General features: G+C 39.9%; 1 protein-coding gene across 1 annotated transcript in view; it reads right to left on the reverse strand.

Annotated features, from left to right (window-relative positions):
- LOC310926319 (disks large homolog 4-like) overlaps window positions 1–24352 on the reverse strand; it is a gene marked incomplete at both ends in the record, with an annotated part of 116698 nt that overhangs the window by 38460 nt on the left and 53886 nt on the right. Inside the window, 7 exons of the mRNA XM_083888430.1 lie at window positions 3298–3430; window positions 5205–5349; window positions 5996–6132; window positions 7140–7309; window positions 8037–8161; window positions 10005–10055; window positions 12158–12211. Of these exons, the coding sequence (XP_083744556.1) occupies window positions 3298–3430; window positions 5205–5349; window positions 5996–6132; window positions 7140–7309; window positions 8037–8161; window positions 10005–10055; window positions 12158–12211 (815 nt within the window). The remainder of the gene's footprint in view (window positions 1–3297; window positions 3431–5204; window positions 5350–5995; window positions 6133–7139; window positions 7310–8036; window positions 8162–10004; window positions 10056–12157; window positions 12212–24352) is intronic.

Raw genomic sequence — 24352 nt, forward strand, 5'->3', positions numbered from 1 at the left:
GACCATTCACTGGTTGACCAGCAGATGTCAGTATTGTATTATTGTATTGCAACAATTTTCTTCAACAACCATGGTTTCTGTACTGTCTGTCCTCAACATACTGCTAATTAAGTGTGCATGTCTACATGGTTTAATTGATTGGTAAATCATCAAGGAAACATGATTGTTATTAAACATTTATAGGGAATGAGCTCACAAGTGAAAAAAAGCAAAATTGACAAACACATACACAAAGAATAAATGACCATGACCAGGCTTTTTGTCTCTATTCTTGCTCATCTTCATTTTTTTTTTACCACTATCACAATACTGATATTCTTGTATAATATAAAGCCTGCAATTCGATAAATTATATGATATATCAAACTAAATGTTATACCTAATAGTTTACTTCCTTCAGCTAAAGTTTCTCCCATTGACTTTAATGGTGGGAAAAACATATTTAATAATCTGTTTTGGCAGGTGTCCTGAGTTAAGCTTTTGGAACTGATCTAAAATCATTCTAAAGCCCAACACGCAGTAGAAAACAGGTGTACACAAAGTTGTGCTCCCTCCGTGGAGAGTTGTTACGACCCATAATCCTCTTTCTGTACGACAAACCAATAAGACATGATTTAGAGAGAGGCGCAGATAAAAAAGGGAGTAAGTGGAGAAAAAAGACAGGCAGACTTCAAAAATGACCATCATGCGGTCATTCTGAGGCTTATCTGATTTACACACGAACCTCTGAGCTCTGATTCGCCCAGAGCTTTGTGACAAAATGAGTCATATTCTGGTAACCACGGCGATGCCAGGCAAGTGACGAGGGCTGTGACTGTAATCCGTCCATTAAAATGGATTAAAGACAGTAGAGCAGCATCCACATGCCTGCATGTGCGTGTGTGTGTACATATGTGGCCTGATTTGCCCTGCCTCGCACACATTTGTGAAGCTATTCTTCTTAGGACACTGCACTGACATCCAAATGTTTGTACAGCGTAAACAAAGCATTATCCCTTAACCATAACCAGTTATGCCTAACCCCAGCCTTAACATAACCAGAAATTCAAATCTTAGCTCTAAACTTAATCAGTTACTTAGAAATTTAGCATCAAGAGCTTTTAACACAGCTGGTATTATTGCAAATAAACCTTAATTTTAGTCCAATATTATGTGTTTATTATGTATCACAAAATATCAAGCATTAGTGTAGTCAAACATAACTTGTTTACGCCTCTGCCATCAAATTGCATGACATAAAGTCACAATTGGTGACAAATAGTGGCATAGAAAGTGGATAACATTGACTATGTCGTCTGTAGTACTTGTTGAAATCCTCTACATGTCCTGACAACCACCGATAAATTAAGTTGTGTGGAAAAACAAAAAAAGATCCAGTGTCTGTAGCGCTCACAATACTGTAATTAACACAAACAATCATTTGTTTGTACTAAACAGATTGATTTGCTGGCATACCTGTCCCTCACAGACCTTCCTACCTGTGCAGTTCATTGTGATGCTATTGTGTTTTCTTACAGGCGATTCACACATGATGTCAGTATACACAAAGCTGTCCACACAGTGCTCTCTCCTTCAGTCAGCCTCCATAAGTTGTCAGGCAGTGTGTGTTTTTGTGTTGTGAGGGCGTAGCTTTGACAAGGGAAAGGGTGGGATGACTCCTCAGTTGAATGTTACCTCAGTTGAAGCACTGAAACAACACTATGTAACTTTTTCCAGACTAGATGTGAAGAGAATTTTATCAAATAACAGAATAGAAACATAGTAGAAAGTATACATTTTTTGGAAACAAAATCTCATAAAGGCTACGGAGCCCCTAAAGGGACATGGAGAAAAAAAAAAAATTTCGAGTGTGCGCGTGATTGTTTTGCGTGCTCACCAGATACTTTCGTGTGCGCACCTGATCATTTCGCGTGCTCACCAGATACTGTTAGAGGCTAAGCTTAGCTAACCGACTATGTGTGTGCGTGCGTGCGACGTCAGTGAGTGGAACGGGAAGTGTGTGTGCGCCGTGTTGTTGTTTATGTTGGAGAGCCGCAGCGAGAGACTGTTGTCAAGAGATTCTCATTGTACCCAGAGAGGCTGTGCATCACCCTGCAGTACTGAAATAAAGTGCCGTGTTCAACGCAGACGGAGGTCCGGCAGTTGTTGTGTCGTTGCCGAACGAGCTAACCCAAGCTAAGGAGTTAGCGGTCCCTTTACTACGGTTCGGGGGAACTGCCCGATTGGCGTTGTTAACAATACTTTCTCGTAATCATCAGAAAGTAATTGCATGCGGGCATGATGTCATGTCCGTGAGATCATCCACTGCAGTCATTTCGGTTTGTGTTTCTGTGTGAAAATGACAGTAGCTACAGGAGATAGTTCGGCTCTATTTTAGCCTGGGACTCTACTTGCTCTCTACGTCACAGTCAGGTTGTGTCTGAAATACATTTAAAATGTATTTTGAAGCCTTTGGAGTCTGTTTCGGCGCAAGGGATACATCACTTTGGATTGTGTTGTCAATTTTCGCATTCTAGAAATGTTGGAGCGGCTGGCGATGTAACAGTATCTGGTGAGCACGCGAAACGATCACGTGCGCACACGAAACGATCACGTGCACACGCGAAACTATCTTGTGAGCGCTCACGTTTCTTTCTTTTTTTTTTTCTCCATGTCCCTTTAGGGCAGGGGCTCTCAAAGTTTTGATGCCTGAGGGCGAATTTAGGAACCCAACATTAGACTGTGGGCCGCCAAAGGAAAAAAAAAACAGAAATAAATCCCATTTGTAATAATTTTAATGACCAGATTGCAATTCTACAGTTTACACTTATTGGTCTGTATCCATTATGTCCAATAAACATTTAACAAACTTAGTAGCTCATGGATTAAAACTATCAACTGTAATTCATTGCAGGCCTCACTGAGAACCAATGCTTCAGGGGCTCCGTAGAAGGCAGGCTGTTTTCATTTTTTTTTTCTTTTGGCCCTAATCGTCTTCTGTAAGAAACTAATAACCATGCAGTTGACCTGTGATATTTGGGATGCAAGATGCCATTAAACATTTGTGTGGAGATGTGTCATAATGCATTAATGCATTAATTAAGAATAAGCATGTTTATTCTGTTGGCTACAAGCATGAAACATGGTTTGCGAGGTCATTGTGAGATTTGATCAAACTAAATCAGGTCATCAATTGAATGTTTGTGCTAAATGAAGTGATATTTTATGTTCACAGGAATGTAATTACTCTGGTTTGGCATTTTTTTTATTGTGTGTGAGTGCGTGTGTGTGTTTGCGGGACCACATGTGATTTCTCACCTGGTGAAGTCGTCATCTGTGGTCATGGCCCTGGGCAGAGGGGAGTATCTGGGTGTGGTTAATGGAGCAGGGCTTACAGACTGACTGCCACTCATGTACGGGCTCACGTGGTTGTCTTGTTGTGGAGAATATGCTGGAGAGGAACAAAAAAAATGAATAATAAGAATTATTTGTCACAACGTATTGAAGAATAAAGCAACACTTTACTTACTATGCCTCTACTTGATGTCATTTATAGTTGATATACTATGTACGTTTATGCATATTTGTTACAGATATATTAAGAGATAAAGTATTAAGTGTTAGATTCAGAACCTGTCACTAATGAATAATGTTTTGGAGAACACTTTATTTTTAAATCCCTTTGATTATCAGACTCTCGTATAACACATGCAAAATAAGAGATGTGTAATCATTGCACTGTGTAATCTTCTAAATACGAGCACATATCTGACTGGGACCGTAGAAGAAAAGACACATTTGTTCCTGCTGGGATTCAGCCCAGATAAAAAAAACAATCTCTTGTTAAGTTTACTGATCACTGAGGTTAAAAAAAATACTAATATGACAAGGTTTTTACAAAAGAAGAGTTAATAATGAATGATTTAGCAATTTAGCATTTAGCAGCTTTTGCAGCCATTGATACTCTGAAGACATGCAGCAGTTATTTAGTGACACGGTTAGGGTGGAAGCTTTGAAGTGTCATTACTTTTTAAAGAACAGTGACAAGGTTTTTTTACCACCTGGTTTCGCACTTGTGGATTATCCTATACTCAGGATTCATTGGCGATTGTGCTCTTACAGTACTTTGTCACTGGGAAAACAAGTCATTCAGAAGTCTCTTAAAAGTCTCTAAGTAGATAGGTCAGTATTTTTTGTTTGTTTTTTAGTAGTTTAATGTGTAACTATGCAGGATTTTTACCCTACTTTACCATACTGGGGGCTGCATCTACTACTGTTTGTCAGTGGAAAACCAGCCTCGCAAGATCAGTCCTCAGAATTTCCTCTCGGCACTACACACACAAACACCCAAGCCAGGTATTGACTACGAGATCGAGGCAGCAATGGCGTTATTTTAGATGTTAATCACGACAGAGCCTGTGAAAAAAGAAGCAAACTTGCAGCGAGAGGAAGCGAGAAAGATGAAACGACCGAGGAAGGAGCCACACATGAGTAAACATCGGACAGGCTTTTTACAAATTGAAAACGAATGCACATGACCAGTAGAGGGGAAGGGAAGAGTAAGCGCTGTCAGTGGTGAGCAGGGGGGGGAGCTCTGTATACAAAAAGGCAAAAAAAAAGTGATCATGCAAAGTTCCACTTTAATGTCCTCTGCCTCTAAAATGCCATTGAAGTGAAAGCCTAAATAGTTTGGACAAGTAGGAACATAATGCACCATAGTGCCTCACCAAATATATGAAAACAAATATTATTGTACATTGGCTAGTGTTGTTTCATAGAAGAAGGTTTGGATCCTGGTTCAACCAGTTTCACTATTGGCCTGGTATTTCCATGATGAAGACTCCCACCAGACTCTGAAGTGACTTACATGCACACATTCTGTTACACGTCTATTTTAATGAGTTGACAACTTGAATTGGTGCAATATCTTACTGGCATTAGCTGTTAAAATTGTGTTTTTTTTCATCTGACATACCTGCTCAACTAGTGACGCTCAGTTATTAGATGTTGGACCTTTAAAGCGGACCTAGACCGGAAGTTCCAATTCACCCTGTTTTTTAGTGTGTATCTGCGTCATTACCTTGTTTAAGAAGCCCTGAAGGTTCTAAACAAACATTTCAGCCACTGCTGAGAACGCTGTGTTTTATTGTAATCTCGGGCTTCAGCGAGATCTCTGAAAAAAAAAAAGTTTATGTCAGAGGTAGGTTAAGGGTGTGTGTGCTTACAATTAGTGACATCAGGAGGAGGAAAGTTGTCATTGATAAAAAGGGAAGTGTGTTTGGAGACACGCAGGTACACGACGTCGGTCGTCGATTTTAGCACAGCCACCGCTTCCTCGTGCGTGACCTCCTCCAAACAAGAGCCATTCACCTGCAGAGGAGAGACACACAAACACATAATGTATTAGACACGATTAAATACTCAGACAGAAAACAGGCAGAAAACAACGAGGCCTACAGCAGGGATGCTGTCATGCAGTGTTGTGGCTCTGTTTGTGTATCTTACTGCTGGATACTGATTTAATAAAAAAAAAATCATGTTTTGTTCAATTAACTTTACTTTGTGTTTCTCTATGATACCTGAATTTGATTAAGAACACTACACAGATAGGTAATATGGATATAAAAAAAAGCCCTGTGTTTGCTCAGTACTCAAAATAAAGTAAAAAAAAAAAACTCGACATCATCCTATAAATTGTATTATATTACTGCTGAGATGTTACACTTTTGGTTTTAACGAGGTCAGTTCATTTACATATTTAGTGTCACAAAGAAATTAATAAAATCAAATTAACTGCCTATGCTATTTAGTGAAGGTAATGATTTTCAGGGATATTTTTCATGATCTGATTGGGGCTTTATCTAAGACTTGTTTGAGCAAAGGTCTTTTGCAAAGCATTTAATTCTTTCCTCACTGCAGACTGTGATGTGCACAGTCTTTATGATAATCTTAGGATAACATGTTAACTTGAAGAAGACATGAAAAAAAGATCAAAATGAAAAAAAAAGGTTCTTACAGCTACAAGTTTGTCCCCTATCTGAAGCCGTCCGTCTTTGTGTGCAGCCCCTCCCTCGATGACTTTGGTCACGTAGATGCTGTTGTCACCTGGGACGTGCTGGTTTCCGACTCCACCTGCTATGCTGAACCCTAAACCTGTGAGAAAACAATCACATCAAACATCATGTTGATCCATTTATGACAGTAGGTGGTGGTGATGGTCACCACCATGGTCACCACGTGTTCCCCTCAAAGTTCCAGTGTATGAAATGGCACACAATTATGTGTTCATTATGAGTTTTTTAGGCAAGGGCCTTGTTTACGGACGCTGCCACAAAGTGCTGGCATTTTTGGACAATCTGCAGTTTCACCATTAGAATCTTTAAAGCTAAAGGTAAAGGTATATATATATATATATATATATATATATATATATATATATATATATGTTAGGCAGGGGCTCTTGCCTTTGCAGTAGAGCTGCAACTAACGATTATTTTCGTAATCGATTAATCTGTCGATTATTTTCTCGATTAATCGATTAATCGTTTGGTCCATAAAATGGCAGAAAATGTTAAAAACCGTTGATCAGTGTTCGTCAAACCTGGAAATGACGATGTTCTTGAACGTCTTGTTTTGTCCACAAACCAAAGTGATTCAGATTTAGTGATTTCTTTGTTTACGTGGAGCAAAGAAACCAAGAAAATATTCACATTTAAGAAGCTAAAACAATCAGAAATCTGGTTTTAATCATGAAAAAAGCTTAAAACCGATTCAAGATTATCAAAATAGTCGCCGATTAATTTAGTAATCGATTAATAATCGTTTCATTGATTAATCGTTTCAGCTCTACTTGGAACAAGAGCCTTTCTGCATGGAGTTTGCATGTTCTCCCAGTGTGTGGCTCTCTGGTTTCCTTCCACAGTCCAAAAACACGCAGATTTGGGGATTCTGCAAAGTGAGCACTCTAAATTGACCGTGTGTGTGAGAGTGGATGGTTATATGTGGCTCTGTGATGGACTGGCAACCTGTCCAGGGTGTACCCTGCCTTTCGCCAGCTCATGTCAGCTGGGATTGGCCCCAGCGACTCCTGTGAATAGAAAGCCAATAAAAACTATCTCACTATCTTATTATTTCAGACAGCTTTTGAAGTATTAACTAACCTTTTGGTCCTTTCACCAGTTTAATGTCCATGACTCTCTCAGAGAGGCTCCTCCTGCGTCGCACACACAGCCGGACCAAACCTCCTGCATCTTTCAGTGCCTCCACAGCGCCACTGTGGGTCACGTCCCTGACGTCCGTCTCATTTACCCGGACTATGCAGTCATTCACCCTGTACATCGGTAAAAAGCTTTAAGACATCGCTCGAAAGACAAATGTCATAACCATCACTCTACAATTAGACATGGCAGAAATGTTTTTTAATCCAGAAGAAGCAGTTACAGTTCCTGTCAAACTTATTTTAGTTGTTTGTGCTTTTGCTCAATTGTGGAAATCGTAAAAGGGTCGGCACAGATGCATTAAAATGCTCCACCGACTCTGGTTACTTGAAGTGAAGAGTCATTTACAGGAAATCTCTAGTTCAACCACACAGTTGCTGCTCATATCAAAAGAGCTTCTCTGTTACCACAGGCAGTAAAATGTCTGAGGGCAAGATATTAAATTTCAGTATTCATCACAGTAATTACACTGGAAGCCCTTCAGTGACACTTATGATGAAGCAAATCCTTTAAAACATTGACTTTGCTGCATGGATAACAACAGAACTAATTCGAACTTCAAAATAACTTCAATGTGCTGTGACCACTTCCTTACTGACGGGGTTATACGTTGACTTTTAAGCATACAAAAGTGACTGACTGCACCTTTAATCACAGTATAACATAATACATGCTCATCCATTCAAGAATGACAGATTTATCTAATACTAAAGAGTCAATTCAAAGGCGCATAATTCAAAAAAGTTACAGAAAACAGAAATCAGCTTAGTTGAGGTCAGAATGATTCATTTGGGAGAATAACACCACAGAATTTTTTCACAAGAATGTGCAGTTTCATACCTGAGTCGTCCATTTTGAGCTGCAGCACCTCCAGGTATAATCTTGGTGATGAAGATGGAGGGGTCTTCTCCGATGTGGGGGTTATCAGTGCCTCCTGCGATACTGAACCCAAGGCCAGAGTTACCCTATGTAGACACAAAGTGAGTTTTAACGGGTTAAACATAATGGTCATCAAAACTGATTTAAAAGGATCATTATTGGAAGGACTGATGGTTTACTGGTAGATTAAAGACAGACAAAATCTTTTGCTGCTGTTGTTTGTTTTTCATGTTATACTGAACTTTCAAGATGTTTATGTTGATAAATAATTGCATATAATTGAAATCACAAACACACATAATCGATGAATCGATTATTCATCGATTATTAAATTAATCGTCAACTATTTTGATAATCGATAATCGGTTTGAAGCTTTTTTCATGATTGAAACAAGATTTCTGATTGTTTTAGCTTCTTAAATGTGAATATTTTCTTTGTTTCTTTGCTCCACAAAAACAAAGAAATCATTAAAACTGAATAATTTTGGTTTGTGGACAAAACAAGACTTTCGAGAACATCATCATTTTCAGGTTTGACAAACACTGATTGACGTTTTTTAACATTTTATGACATTTTATGAACTAAACGATTCATCGATAAATCGAGAGAATAATCGGCAGATTAATCGATTACCAAAATAATCGTTAGTTGCAGCTCTACACTGATTTATAAAATCTTTCACATACAACCTCAAATATACTGTACAGTAGTATATTAACTCAGCAAATGTCCCTCATTTACCATGGTGTTCATTGTGTCTTACAACATTGTATATCGCTATGATTTGCACTTCATGTAATAAACCTGTATTAGTTACTCTTCAAATGTCTCTGATTATTAATAAAGGTATTCAGGTATTATCTCTTTACATCGACCACGAAACGTCTCTCTCGCTCTCTACTGCTCCATCATCGGGCCTAAAGCTGTAATATGTGAGTGTGATGCCAGTCTTAGTGTTTGCATGTAGGTCCATAGTTTTGTTTAAAATAAATCCAGTCAACCAGACAGAACCAGGTCACAGGAGAATACAGTGAGAGAAGCAGTGAAAGATACAGGGACTAAGAGAAAGACCCTCAGGGTGAGACAAATGGGAATATAATGGGCGGTTCAGGAAAAGAAAGAAAGAAAGAGAAGGATGTGCAATAAAGTCAAACCAGTGGTGGGACGCAGCGAAAGAAAAGCAAGAAGATGAGAGGGAGGGTAAATAGGAAAGTCAACGGAAAACAAAGATACGACAAAGAAAGAGCAGATAGAGTTTTATGACTTAACACTCTGTTTGTATACGTCTATTTTGCTATAAATTATGCTTCAGTTTCAGTTTTATTTGCTTATTTATAACACTCTTGTCATTTAACCTAATGTAATCACTTGTAAATTAAACAAACATCAACACTAAAACAGTTACATGATTAATTGCTTATTAATCAATTACTAAATTGTCTACTATTATTTTATAGTAGATTATTATTATATAATAACAGTTTTAATAATGGATTCATTGGTTTGTGGACAAAACAAGACGTTTGAGAACGTTATCATTTCAAGGTTTGAAAAACACTGATAATATTTTTTGACATATTATCGACCCAACGATTAGTCAGACGGATCAATAGATTATGAAAACAATCGTTAGTTGCAGCCCTAACTGTTTTAATAATAATAGTCAAAGTTTTTAATTTAAGTGTACAGAAATTATAAAAAAAATATTTTAGTTAGTAATTAAAAAAATAAATAAAATAGAGGCAATATACTGCCTGCTCCCAGTAGAATGAATGATGTTTTTGCTGTGATTATATAGGAGCGTTCAGAGAAAATGGAGGTCAGACTGGACAGATGGAGGTTCTGTCCCCGAATACATTTAGAGTGAATGTAATTAATAAGCATGCATGTTGATGGTGTGTTGTTGTCACTGCAATGTAAGTCTTTACCCGCTCCAGCGTGACTTCCTCATACTCATAGTCGGCTTCTGTTCCATTGACCTGATGAAGAGGAAGAGGAGAAATAATTAATTTTCATGCACCAAAAATATCCACTAAAACTTTTTTTTTTATTTAACAATTAGCTGATATTTTTGAAAATGAATTAATCTTGTAAATTCGTGGTAATGCAAAAATGTCACTTTATGTTTTCAGCTTTGCAGAATTTGGCTTGGTTCAACAAAACAAGACATATCATATCATCACATCGGTCTCGGGTCAATAGTGGAAATAATAATAACGCAACAGCAGAACAAGAATGAAGACAACACTAAGAGTCACTTTGATTTGAAAACCTTGGGTGTTGTAAATATAACCTTTCTGCTGACTGCAATATTATGCAACACATGTCAGGATGATAGAAAGGTGAATTTAGGCTTTTAATGATTTATGAATGACGCATGAATCCCACAGATTAACAGTGGTAATGCATACTTAATGATGACGTGTCTGCGGTGTCATATTTAAGAACGACCCTGATGAGTTCCCTGTTCCCCTGTGAGCCAATCACACTGCTCAGCTCAGTCTGTCCATAACTACGAAACACATTGCATTAACATTGACATTTGCTCATTGAATGAAAATGATGCAGATTTAAAAATCTGACCTCACAGACTATGAGATTTTGTGTTGCACTTGGTTTATACTGGAAAATTAGTATATAGTTCCTGCTATAGCTGCTGCAGGGACACACACACACGCACACACACAAACATGGTGGTTGAGTGGCATCCCAATGGCCCAGTATAATCCCCTTGGCTGTAATCTGTGTCTGTGCAGTCAGATTAGTTTGTATTTTGAATTCCTGTAATTTCAAACAATCTGGCATCAACAACCATGTACTGTACTCTTACCTGATATACACTTATATTTAGCAACATACTGGGTTAGTTACTAATAATATATATTTAAATCGATAGATAAAACATATCCTTATTCTGTCAATAGAAAATAATGTAAAATAAAATACTATCACTGTTTATGGAGAAATGTGTTTCGCTATGTTATTAAGATTTCCTCCAAAGGCTTCCTACAGCCTCATCAGGCAGAGATAACATCAAATGTCTGCCATTATTTTTTTAATTTCCCCACTTCACAAAGGACTGATTTTGCCTGAGCTGAATTTGAAAATAGAAGTGAAAGAGAATGTATTCCTTGTTTTTTTGTCTTTTTCAAGCAGTGGAAATGGGGAGTAATTCCATGATAATTACATAATAAACCTATCTGACAACAACAGACACAGAGTCTCTGTGGCAGCTGGTAAACTGTGAAATGACATCTGCATCCATCTCATTCTGGAGGTTATTTTGTCCAAAAGCAGGACCAAGACCACTGTTACGCACATTTCCCAGGGAGGAACAAGCTCCCAAAATGTCAGCAAGTAGATAAACCCAAAAAATATTGGTTATGAAAACCAAAATTATTATCACACAATGGTATATATATATATGTTTATGACACAAAACATACATTCATTGATCTCTTGAGTCTACTGCAAAGGTCTGATTAAATACACTTGGCTTCAACTATTATATTTTCGTCAATATTTATCTTTCAGTATGCCTTTTTTAAAAATAATAAATGAACCATTTTGGCTGTAAAACACTGTAAAGTGTGTCCATCACAGTTTTTGTAGTCTGCACTCTGCAAACCCAGATATATTATATATACACAATAAAAGCATTACATTTATTAAGCATGTCTAGCATGTCTAAGCATGTCCTAATGATGATAATCCATTTTTAAAGCAGTGATAAATAAACAAAAATCCCAGATTTTGACCATGACACCATTATGACCACCTCATCACAAGGTTGCAATCGTTCAGACACAAATAGCCATTTCAGAGGTATTTAAAGTGTAGTTGTAAATGTTCACCTGTAGAACAAACCCCAACCACAGCCACCAATGGTCGGCCACACTCAACCACTAATGAGTAACTTAGTCTTTGTCATAATCTCATGTCTGTGTGATTAATCTCACTTGATTTTGGTTACAGTGTCACCTCCAGATGTGCAGACAGAGTGCACAGCAGGATGCACATACACAGCTGAGTGGAGATGCAAATGTGGTGTTGCTGACACGATATTACAGCATGTACTCACATATGGGGGGACGTCGATGCTGTCTGCGTGGACCACCACTGGAGGGGGGTTCGCCTGCAACAGAAAACAGAAAACATATTAAATCCACTTTTATTTTGCAAGGACTTAATCGAATGGAAAACATGGACAGCGTCGCTGCAGAGGTAAAAGTGGAAAACACAGGCAAAGACTTACTCGTCTCATGTTTTGGTGCTGCATGTAGAGAACCTCTGCTACAGATTACCACCATGGAGCAACTGCATACACCACATGACATACTGCACAGCCCTTATACTGGACAGTACTAGTGTACTACACTAGTAATACAGTATTCCTATTACACTACACTGCACTTTCATAACATCCCATATCCAGCTGATTTAATACGTCCAAAATGCTCTACACTGTGTCCCGTTTTCTTCGTCTTCCTCTACCTCCAAGTGTTCTTCTCTAAGCTCCTTGTCCAGCCAAATCATTGCATGAAGAGCAAGACGTTGAAAGATATCATCCTTCCTCTTTGCTTCCAATGCAAAGCACAGCAAATATGACGGTTTCGATAAACCGTTTCAAAAGCTAACAAACGCTAAAAATGACTTCTTCTCCCTGTATTTCCAAAACGAGTATCAGAACCTCATGTTACCGTGCCACCCATTTACCCTCAATCTCCTCTAACTTTTTTTAAACTGCACACCCATCCAGTGTCTGCAGCTGTGTTCAACAAACCAGCAATGATAAAGTCAGTCCATGTAAGACAACCTAAAGCTCTGGTCGTAAAAAAAAAAAGAAAAAGGTCAGAAACAAACCAGACGCACAAACAAGCTAACCATCAAATGAACAGTCCGCCCGGCATTCCACAGCATCAACGCACAACAGAGCAGCAATTGCATCTATTGCTCGATATTAATCCTAACCTCGCTCACCCCCCCTTTCCACTCCTTCATCTTCTCTCTCTAACTCACATGCAAAAGATATATTATCTCACTGTGTGTGTGTGTGTGTGTGTGTGTGTGTGTGTGTGTGTGTGTGTGTGTGTGTGTGTGTGTGTGTGTGTGTGTGTGTGTGTGTGTGTGTGTGTGTGTGTGTGTGTGTGTCTCCACCACATGTCCAACTGTCTGTCAGTCAAAATGACTGGAGATTTGATCCCACATGGGAAAAAGGAAGAGTATTGAGAGGGGAGGAGGAGGAGGCAGGGGATCAGAGGGATTACAAGCACGATGGGAGGAGTCAAATATGTCTGTTCAACAACAGCAACGGAGCAGAGGGTGCTGACAGATGCACAAAACCTCCCCAAAATTACAGACGCAAGTCTCAACAACAAAAACAAAAAAATATATATCTATATATATATGTATTCAGACATATGACCATGACATGGAGGAAGGCTGAGAGAAAGAAAGGGATGAAGAGAATACAGAATGGAGCTTGAGGAGACAGTAAGGACATGCTGACAGTTGCAGCTGTGAGGATTGTTGTGTGTGTTCATTTGAATGAGGAGGTGAAAAAAATGAAAACGGATCGTTGCAGATGATCACAGTAAAATTATGCTTCAATTATGATCTGTTCCTTTCTTTCTTTCTTTCTTTCTTTCTTTCTTTCTTTCTTTCTGTCTCTCTGTTTTGAAACCTCAAAATAAAATAAAGGCCAAACGTGCAAATCTGCAAATACAAGCAAAAACACACCCACACAGGTTTAGCGCAGCTAGCTACCATTTTAAAGACACTACTCTGAGTTCCATTAATTGTATTTACAGCCTAAACAAAGCATTATCTCAAACCTTAACCACTTAATGCCTGCCCTTACCTTAACCTAACCACAATTCGAATCTTAGTCTTAAACTTAACCTGTTGAACCTCAGAAACGAGGTTCTGCCTCATTAGGTTCACTTTCCATGAGGACTACTCTTCCTGACAGGGTCAGAGTTTATGACAGAAAACAAAACACCTATATCTACACCACATCTTTCTAACTTGTGCTCAGTGAACCAGTCACCCAATTTTTATGGCCGCACTTTGCATCATATTTTACTTTTTTTATGTTTCAAATATCGGATCAATTAATTTAGGACAGTAACTGGCCGACCTGATACTTGTGCTATGTTATGCTGTGGACACGCTCATGAAAGATATGAACATAAATGCATACAATATAAGGCCCAAAAAAAAAAGCAGATTGAAAATAACAAACCAAGTTGGATACTATTAAGATTGTGAATAAACATTTAAAAGCTTTATTTCTCATATCTGACCCCATGGTTTTCACATTAAGTAGTGAGGACTGCATACAAGCTGCACCTAATATCACTACTCTACTCCGTCTTCCTAATGTGTAAGGAAACTCAATTTGACTAATGAGCAAATTAGATGAAGTGTGACTAATCGAATTAGAACAGCCATGCTAATCACATTAATCAGACTACCACTACCTGCTATCTCAGTGAATCCACAACAGATGTTCAGGGCATGAACTTTACCCCAACAGCTAAGAGGCAGCTGGCTGTTTCCCAACAACATGCAAGTCCTGTTTGGTTATGCTCTTTTGGTCACTGGAAAAAATGGAATTGACCACAACCCTAGCACACTGCCATTATCAGCTGTCTGTTAGGAATCAATCAACTGTACAACTTTGTTTTACAATTACTTATTTTTGGTAAATCTCTTCCTTTATCACAGCTTAATCAGCTCAATCCATCAGTTTCCTATATTTCCCGGAATGACTTGTGTCACGTCACACACACACACACACACACACAATTAATATGTTGCACTTTGGCTGAAAGCTCAGAACTCAGATTTAGTGGAGAAAGCACTGATGCACCTCAGGCTTTTGGTGCTTTATTTAAAAGGGTAGTTTGACGAAGATAATAGCAACATTACAGTAGTGACCCTCCATTTCTAAAATGCCCACATGGATGTGGTCAGATACGAGTCCACTTAGGGTTTACTTGTAGCAGCTAGGGTACTATTGGATATGTGAACTGAGTGTCTAATGGCTCTACTCGCCTCAGCAAGGCAAAGTTGCGCTTCCACTAGCATAGTACCAGGTACCACGTACTTTTATTAGTACCTGATCTGGCGAGGTTCCAAGAGAAGATACTATGTGTGACGTCGCCAGACTGCTGGATACTAATTGGTGAGAGTGCCTTCACAGGAAGAGGCGTCCGACACAAAAATCAAGCCGAACAATGCCGAACTGTAGATCGGTTAAAAAGACGTGGAAATCCTAAAAACGTGGGTCCATTTCCAACAAGAGGAGTGTGGTGTATTTAGCAACAGCACTGCTGATCTCGATCGGCAAACGAAGTTGCCGTAGTTTCGTTCGGCCGAGCAGTGATGACTATGCCGATGTTGAGTAGGTACTTTTTTGTAGTGGAGATGCAACCTAAACCGGGCTGTGCCATCCCGAGGCGAGGCGAGGCAAGGCGGGTCCATAGTGGAAAAGGGCCATAATATGTTTCGCCATATCTGGATTCCAGGAGCAAGTCAAGTTTTGATTTGTGTGACGGGGTCAGATCGGTCTTATATAGCTGACAGACCTACACGTGAAGTCCTCAGTGAGTCATCATGAGACTAGGTGAACAAAATTCAATGTTCTTTGGGAACACATAGTTTACGCTTTAATGTTTAAAAAAGGAAGCAATATCAGGGGTCTACAGCGAAGTACCTACTGTATACAACCACCCATCGAACCTACCTGCACACAAGCCTGTATATGTGGGAGATGAATGAGTGGCAGACGCAGGGGAGTTTCTGTCGAGTGTGCGCTCCAGATGTACATGTCATTGGTCCATGGCCTGCTTCCAGCCTTTCCCCTGTCTTTGCTCTTTGTGGGACTCTTCTTCACACTGTCCCTCAGGTTGGGGAACTTTCCTTTTGAGCCCCTGGGGACCAGATTGGTTGGCAAGGTGTTCCACCCATATCCACCTAGACCGGAACACAGGGGGAGCTGCGCTGAGTGAAATGGGTGGATAGACAACGACTGGGAGGCATGAGGGAGAGGAGAAGGGCAGCGGTCGTGGTGCCGTTGATACTGCTGGAACAGCAACTGGTGACCGGGTGAATGGAGCTGCATCTGCTGCGGTTGATGGTTGTACAGTTGATGCGTCGAGTGTGAAGCCAGTAGGTGACAGGGTGAAGTTGGAGCATGGTTCTGATGCTGGTTTTGACAGAGATGCTGCAGCTGCTGGTGACTCGGCGACAGATGAAGCTGGTGGTGACTTGGCGAGTGGAGTAGGTGATTTGGTGACTGTGGAGCTAGTTGATGACATGAAGATGCTGGTGCTATGTGGTAGTAGCTCGGAGAGGGAGATGGAAGCAGGTGTTTTGGTGAATGGGGAAGTCTCTTTGGTGAGTGTAGTGGTGAAGGTTGCAGTTGGTGATTTGGTGTCTGTATTTGCAGTAAATTCTGGTTATGCCTCGAATGAGAGACATTCTTGCCAGCTTTGGCCTTTGATTTTGAAGATTTTCCCTTAGTGGTGCCACTGCCGGACTTCTTGGGGCTACAACAGAACTCATGGCTGCGGAAATAAGTGGTCATAGCTGCAGAGGTCATATAATTGGTTTCCCTATCTTCTTTAGTACAATGTCTTTTTTAAAGAAATGACAAAAGGGTGCATCTCCTCAGATCACGTGTCCAATTACTGTAGAACATGCCTCGCCAGAACAGTTGATCTTCCTGGGTTCAGCACAGAGTGGATATTCCTGCACTTCCACTCTCTTTGCCGTATATATCAGCATGTCTCAGTGTGAAAAGAAATCAGAAAAACAAAAAACATGTTTTCTATTTTTGTATCCATTATTGATATGAGCAGCCACTCATCCTGGAAGCCTTGTTCAGTGCAAGTTTTAAAATTCCTCTTTTCTGGTTTCTCCTTTCAGGAGGATATAAATCCACTTAACTCTCAGTGTTTCAGGAACAAATGGGGACCAGGGACCATGGACAGGTTGACCTTCCTTTTAGTCCTGAGGATCCTGTGAGGACGCCGGTCAGTCGACGCAGTCCTGGGGAGGATTTCTCTGTCTCATTCCACGACTGTACTCCACTCCATTGGTCCGTCACTTGGAGAAACTCAAAAGTATGTGCACTGAAGTGTTGGCCACCTTGAAGAAGATCCAGTTTTAAGAGTTACATTTTATTTTGTTTCTTCTTTCATCTTGTTGAGTCCTTTTGATGTAATAGTTGTAAAACATTATTGGAAACAGTTGTTCCACTCAGCCGCTCTCTTTTTTCTATGCTGCCTCCCTCTGTCAGTGTCTGCCCCCTTCTCTCCAGCTCTCCCTCTCTCACTCTCTCTCTCTTTCCTGGACTAACCAATTAGGGACTTCCCTGGACTCCTGCACATGACAGCAGCCAGGCATGACTAATCGATAGGCAACCAGGGTCAGTGATACAGTACTCAGTCCTCAGTGTGTGTGTGTGTGTGTGTGTATGTGTTAAGAGAGACTGTACTGAGCTGTGATTGGTTGAGGCCAGTCCCTTCCATCAACCTCTGTCATCTTCTTTCTTCTTCAAAAGCATCATGGCAGGCCAGGCCAGCTGAACTACAGACTATGAAATGCCTACAACGAGTTTGTGTGAGTGTGTGTGTCTATTAGGGATGCAACAATATTCGGTATTTTACCGAACCGTTCGGTACACCCTGTTCGGTTCAATACGCAACGACAAACAACGGTATTTCGGTACGTTTCTGCCTGTCAAAATGTTATAAAATACACAATGCTGTGTGATTAGATCCACTCAGGTGGAGCAGAGAGCTGATTGGCTCTCAAGCGCCGCCTTCAGAGCCAATCGGCGCTTACGCATAACAATGGCGATGAGAATGATCAAATGAATGAGAAAATGAATGTCAACAAGCAAACCAAGGTGTGCAAGCATCCGTTATGCAGCGCAGTGAAGTTGGTTTGAAGTTGGAAATTGGACTGACACTCGCTCTACAGCGCCACCCAGAGCAAGCCTCTCATTTACGTCGTCATCACCCGTCTCTTTCACTTGGAGCAGCACGGTGTATTTGTAGTTGTAGTTTCTGTGAGTGGGTTAAAATGTTGTTTATTTTTATTGGATAGCAAACTTTATTTATTTTTAATTTGTGTGGTTTAATGTTTGCTGTTTAATTTGACCTGATAGTGCACTATTGTCTAAATAAAGTTTGTGGTTTGATTATATCTGTGCTTTTAATTATTTTTACAATGCAATATTGCCTTTGCTAGTCTGAGCAGTTTTATATGACGATATTGAAACCGTACCGTTACCGTGGCCCCAAAACCGTGATGCATACCGAACCGTGGGAAAACTGTACCGTTGTACCGGTGTACTGTACCGTCCTTAGTGTTATGCGTTGGCCTACTTCCTTGTTCGGTGTGGATACATGTATGTGCATCCATATAGGTCTAGCTTTTTTGTGTCTCATGGTGTCCGGTATATACATTGACATCACACAGAAAGACTCAAGACTCCAGGTACAGTGTAGATGTACCTGAAAAGGGAATATGCTCATTTGAATTCATTTGAATCTAGGACTATTAGAGACACAGCTAAACCCAATAATCATGTTTGGTGAATAATGCCAAATTATTTTAAAATGACTCCACTACTCCAGGCATACATAGTTTCATAATTTACTTTTAGAAAATGAGATTATACCACCATGTTTTGGTGTTGAACCTGTGCCTTGTGTCTTTTAGTATTTAAATACTACCAACAGTTTCATCAAATGTTTTTCTTTTCTTTAAATGCTTTTTTATTTATTGCCTGATACATGTGTCCCATGAATTGTGTGATTTATGTTATAGTTAAACTTTTTTTATTATTATTTTGGCAACTTTGTATTCCAAACACACACACTCAATGAAAAGCATATTCATTTCCAGATGATCCACTAATCGTTTCAGTAGTTGTATCTAAGTGAGAGCAAAATGATTTCCATCATACAATAACAAGATTATCTAAAAAAAAAAAAAAAAAAAGTGTTGATATGCATATCGAGTTAGCCCCATAAAGCTTAACCAGCTCTATGATATCATACACATACTTCAGAGATTAAATAATTTGTGACATTACTTAATTCATTGTGATTTGGTTACAATCAATGCTGTATAATTTACATAGGTATAAAAATGACACACAAAAATAACTACAGAAAAAACAGTGATGCCAGTTTTATTTGTAAACTAACTAGGATAACTAGGAATCAAATAATAATAATAATATTATCATATCATAGCTTCTGGCTGCCTACAGTTGGTATTTGTTACCATTGTCATTGCTTAGTTGGAGAGATACACACACACACACGCACATATCTTTATAATGTCGGCTAATATAAACAACAACTTGCCCCAAACCAACCTAATAAGAGAGTGCGTGACGCAGAAACACAGACAGATGAGCCACATTAAAAAGCAGCACCCATGTGGAGAGAGCATAAAGACATGATGGTGAGGGCGGTGGAACAAAAGCCTGTTATAGCCGCCCAGTGTGTTAGTGGGTTTGTAAGTGTGTGTGTGTTCCCTGTGTAAAGTGCTGCTAGTGCTGCAGGCTAACCGCTCAGTCAGGAGAGTATGAGCAAGGAGAATAGGCTGTTAGCATCACAGAGCCAAATGAAGCCAGCACTAATACAGTGCTAGAGGGTGGGGTATGAAATGAAAATGCAGAGACGGGGGGTGAAGAGTGGTTCCAAGACAGTTAGAAATGAGGATAGGGAACAAGCCATCTAAGACAAAACAGAGCTATTTTTTTCAGGAGAAAAATATTCTGCGTATTTGAATCTTTATTTATCGCTGTCCTGGTATGATTACAATCTTCAGACCAAAATTACAAACTGGTCACGTGTTCAACTTCTGTGTCCGTACTATGTCAACAAACTGTAATTAGTTTTCTACCTCTGTTCCCGTCTGACACAGCTCTGAGAAAAATCATTAAATAACACATTAATAAACACGTGAATTAGTTCAGCTGAATCACTGTTTTGTGTGTCTGTGTCAGACTGTCCTGACTGAGCTTTCACAATGCAGGAATAAACATCCTCAATTATTGAGAGTCCAACCTTTTCCACTCAACTTAATTAGTGTAATTGATGTATAAATTACAGTAGAGCACGCACACACATATTACTCTCGACCTGTTATACTGACTCAGCATGAGGGTGGCTGCTGAAAAGGAGCAAGGTATTACATTAAAATAAGTGGAGTGCCGCCCCATCACACACGGTTCTGATGTGAAAATATCTTGATTAAAAGCTACAGATTTCAAAAGAAACCGCCCTTTATCCTTACAGAGAACTCTCAGAACTCTATTGTATGAAATCCTCTGACACAACACAACCTTGTTATTGCCGTCCTGCCATTATCACAAGCTCACCTCATCAGGATTTTCACAACAGATACTAATGTCTCGGGATCTCAAGTAGAATTAAGGAGTATCAAATCTACAAAAGAGAAGAGAACCCACAATAAACAGGACACATCTTGGCTGAGTGTTACGCTTTTTGTGTGAAACACAAAAGTCAATAATCAGGATTTTCCAATTACACTACCTGCAGGGAGACAGGTTTGTGATAATAAATGTCACCAGCAGGGGGGCTCAGCGTCCATGTATGTGGCACTGATAAGAGACAAGAGCTCACGTAGATTCAACATGATAACGGCACTGTTCCTTTATCATTACTGAGTTAATTAATTGAAGCTATGCAATGTTTTCAGCACTATATCATTTACAAGTGCTAATAGGAAAACAAATATGCTGCATGTAATTCAAACCATAAACATAAAGCTTGTGTTGTGCGTGAGCGGTTTCGTCTCCACTTCATTTGCAGGCAATGCATTTATTAATTTCTGTAATGGATATTTCGCATTTCTGCTTAAAATTGCCTTAAACTATGATATCTACACGGCTAATCTGCAGTCTCCATGATTTCAGCTGGTGATAGGACAGCCTGAGCTATTCATTATCATATCACACCAGCAGCCACACACAACATGACAGAAGTAGTCAGTATTCATTTAGGGATTCTGTCTTGATTTGAGCAAGGATTTGGGGGTCAGACAATCTACATTTGAATTAAAGATGCACTCATAATCCATGTTTGTAATGATAAATAGAAAGGGTTTTGTTTTTTCTCAAACGTGTCCTTTCAGAAAACAACACCCTCCATTCTACCCTCCCTATATCAAGCTGTTGAAGCTATAACAACAATTGCCTTCTCATAGCATTCTGCAGAGACAGAGAGAGAAAAACAAGTCTGCATGGCTGACTCACTTATCATTAGTCTTTCTTTGGTCTCCACTGAATCCTGGAACTGGAACTGTGATCAAGAACGTCAAACTGTGGCCAGCAGAATTACACCTCTCAGTGTACAGCCTGCCAGAAATTAAAAGAAGAATTCTGAGACTCGTTGGAAGCTTAATTTTCTACATCAGCAAAAAAAAACATCACGTTTGTTTCTTTGCCATTTCATGGAGATACATTTTTCAGATCCTCCACTTCAGTTTTAACGAAGTTTGTTTCAGTCTCTTAAGTTAGAGATTAGGGCCATGCAGAACAACACTGGTTTTATGAGGTCATGTGTGAAAAACAATGCCTTCTGGCGAACGTGATCATGCAAAATCGCCAACAGCAATCAAGCACTCCCTGAACAGTCTGCCTGTCTATGTGCCTGCATGCACCAATCACAGCTGATGCTGTTTCCTTCACCATGCAGCTCCAAGTTTCCTAGATCAAATCCCACAAGTAACATGTAACGCTATGTCAAAAGTAGGGATGGGATTTTTTTCGACAAAACGACCGACAATTGACACGTGCACCTTGAAAAAAAAACACCTAAAGTTCACGACCAACGAGGTTAAGGAAGCTGTGCACGAAAAGGTGAGCCTGCTGTACAGGCTCCCTGCGCTCTCAGATGATGGTGCACGCATTGAGGAGGACGAGTCACCGGCACGTTTTTGTGAATGGAAAAGTGGTTCCGTGGTTCTCAAAGGCTGGTTTGTAGTATGAGTGTGTGGCCAGTCACCTGTAACGTTAGCCTACATGGTGACAACAGCTGTTCTCTCCAGAGGCTGTGCGTGTGTGTGTCAAAGCGTGTATGTGTGCGTGCAGTGCGCACGGTTGTGTGCGTGCAGTGTGAACGAGCTTGCACTTATGTTTAGTGCTACACAATGAAGATGGCATCTCACCCAGTCAAGATCCAGCACTCTGGTGGACACCTAACGTGCGCAGGTTCAAAAACCTGAGCCATGCTGAGCCATGCTGCTTTGATAGTCAATATTGGACATTACAGCCATGATTTTGAGCCTAAAATGAAGCAGTACAGTGTAGACTATTTTCCACCCCTGCATTGCTACTGTTGCTGCTGCTGTAAAAAAAAAAAAAAAAAGGCAGACAATACGACAAAAATTCGAAACATGGGCCTCGACAATCGACTCTCAAAATGTCTCATTCCCATTAGGAATGCACCGATTGCCATTTTTGGGGCCGATTCCGATTTGCGATTTTTCAAGAAGTTTGATGTGCCGATACCGGTTTTAGCCGATTCCGATTTAAATTTTTTTAAAAATTGCTCAAAAATGATATTCGAATATTCCCTCTTAAAAAACACAGATATTCAAATATATTCTCATAGTATTTGCATCGCGCATCTGGGGTGCGTTGCATCTGCTGCATCTGGGGTGCGTTGCATCCGCATCCACAGCATGACGTCAATAACAGGACAAACTAATACAACGAGACATAACTACCTGTAGATGTAGTTTATTTAAGTTTAAACATATTTCACAACAGAGTACCTACACAAAAATAAGTATATGAACTATTGACCAAGAGCGCAGACCTCACTCTCTCGCACTCGCTCACTCTCTCTCTCCCCCGCCCCGTGCCAACAATGCCTCGCACTCTCTGCGCACACAGGTTTAAATGACAAACAAACAAATGCAAACGTTTTGTGCAAGTGATTTAAGGTCAGGACTCTTGTCTTAAATATGCCAGGCTTCATTCAGTGATTGAAACAAATATATAAACATTAATGAAACGTTTACATGCAGAGCGCGCCCACACGAAAAGCACACAGCAGCGCCGCGGCTGCGCGGATGTTATGTAATCAAATACACCGGTATAGCGGTATATTAAAAATTCATATTATAACAGAGAAAAACGGTATTCGGTGTGCACCGGTTTTATTGCCCAGCCCTACACTCTACTACATGTGCGTGTAGCCATGTGCATGTGTGTGATGCAGGTGCATTTGACCGGCTTATTAAAATTTGAATATTTCTGACTGACCGGCCAGTCGCCGATTGGGGCCGATCACGTGAAAATCGGTCGGTTCCGGTCAGCAATCGGTGCATCCTTAATTCCCATCCCAAGTTTACGATGGGTCTTTTTTTGTGGGGCAGTTTGGTACAATCACTTTCTCAAGTCAGGACACTCTGTATAACAGGACAAAGTGGCTCATTCACAGTTTTAGTAGGACTCACTCTGATGTTTTGAGGCATCAACAAGTCAACAGGCCATGGTATTTGACCATGATACATGCTTACTGGTAACAATAAACACTGTCAGTCAATTAATCAATCAAACTTTACTTTACATACAGGTTGAGTCCTCAGAAATGGCCGATTAGCCGGAAATAAGTCAAACCCAATATTTCATAATGAAATTTCCCCTTGAAAAACACTTGCATTGCAATAATCAACAATGAGTTTGTTGAGTTGTAGGTAGTTTTTAAGCATCATGATATAGTAAATGCTTAAAATGCGACACCATACGACTTTATGTGACAAGTTTGCAGACTGAAAACATGAAACGCTGCAGCTTGAATTTCTGTCGTAATGGAGATGATGAAGAGTACAATACTGTCTTTTACAATTTTTTCTAAAGAAATAACCCATGGCATTTTTCTGTTATGGATATGGTCTCAATGTATGTTGAGTTTTTTTTCCTCTCTATCAAGGTCGAGTATCGTCACGTTTTCAATCTCCGACGCAAAAGACAAAGTGTTTTTCGGAGCCTTGAGAGGCTTGGCAGAGATCAAGGGGGCTGCCACCACTGCTGCAACACAACAGTGATTTAAAACAGGCAAACCTCCAACACTGCGGCAGTTGTTCATTAGTCTTCCATCCTTTGGGTAATTTATTACCACCACTTCATTGGCGGTGATACATCACGACCTTTCATCATGTCGGCGATGACATCTCCTTTTTTCCCACCAGATGCCTTCAATCTTTTCCCTGT

The sequence above is a fragment of the Microchirus variegatus genome (genome assembly GCF_963457635.1).
Source record: "Microchirus variegatus genome assembly, chromosome: 4".
Lineage (NCBI taxonomy): Eukaryota > Metazoa > Chordata > Actinopteri > Pleuronectiformes > Soleidae > Microchirus > Microchirus variegatus.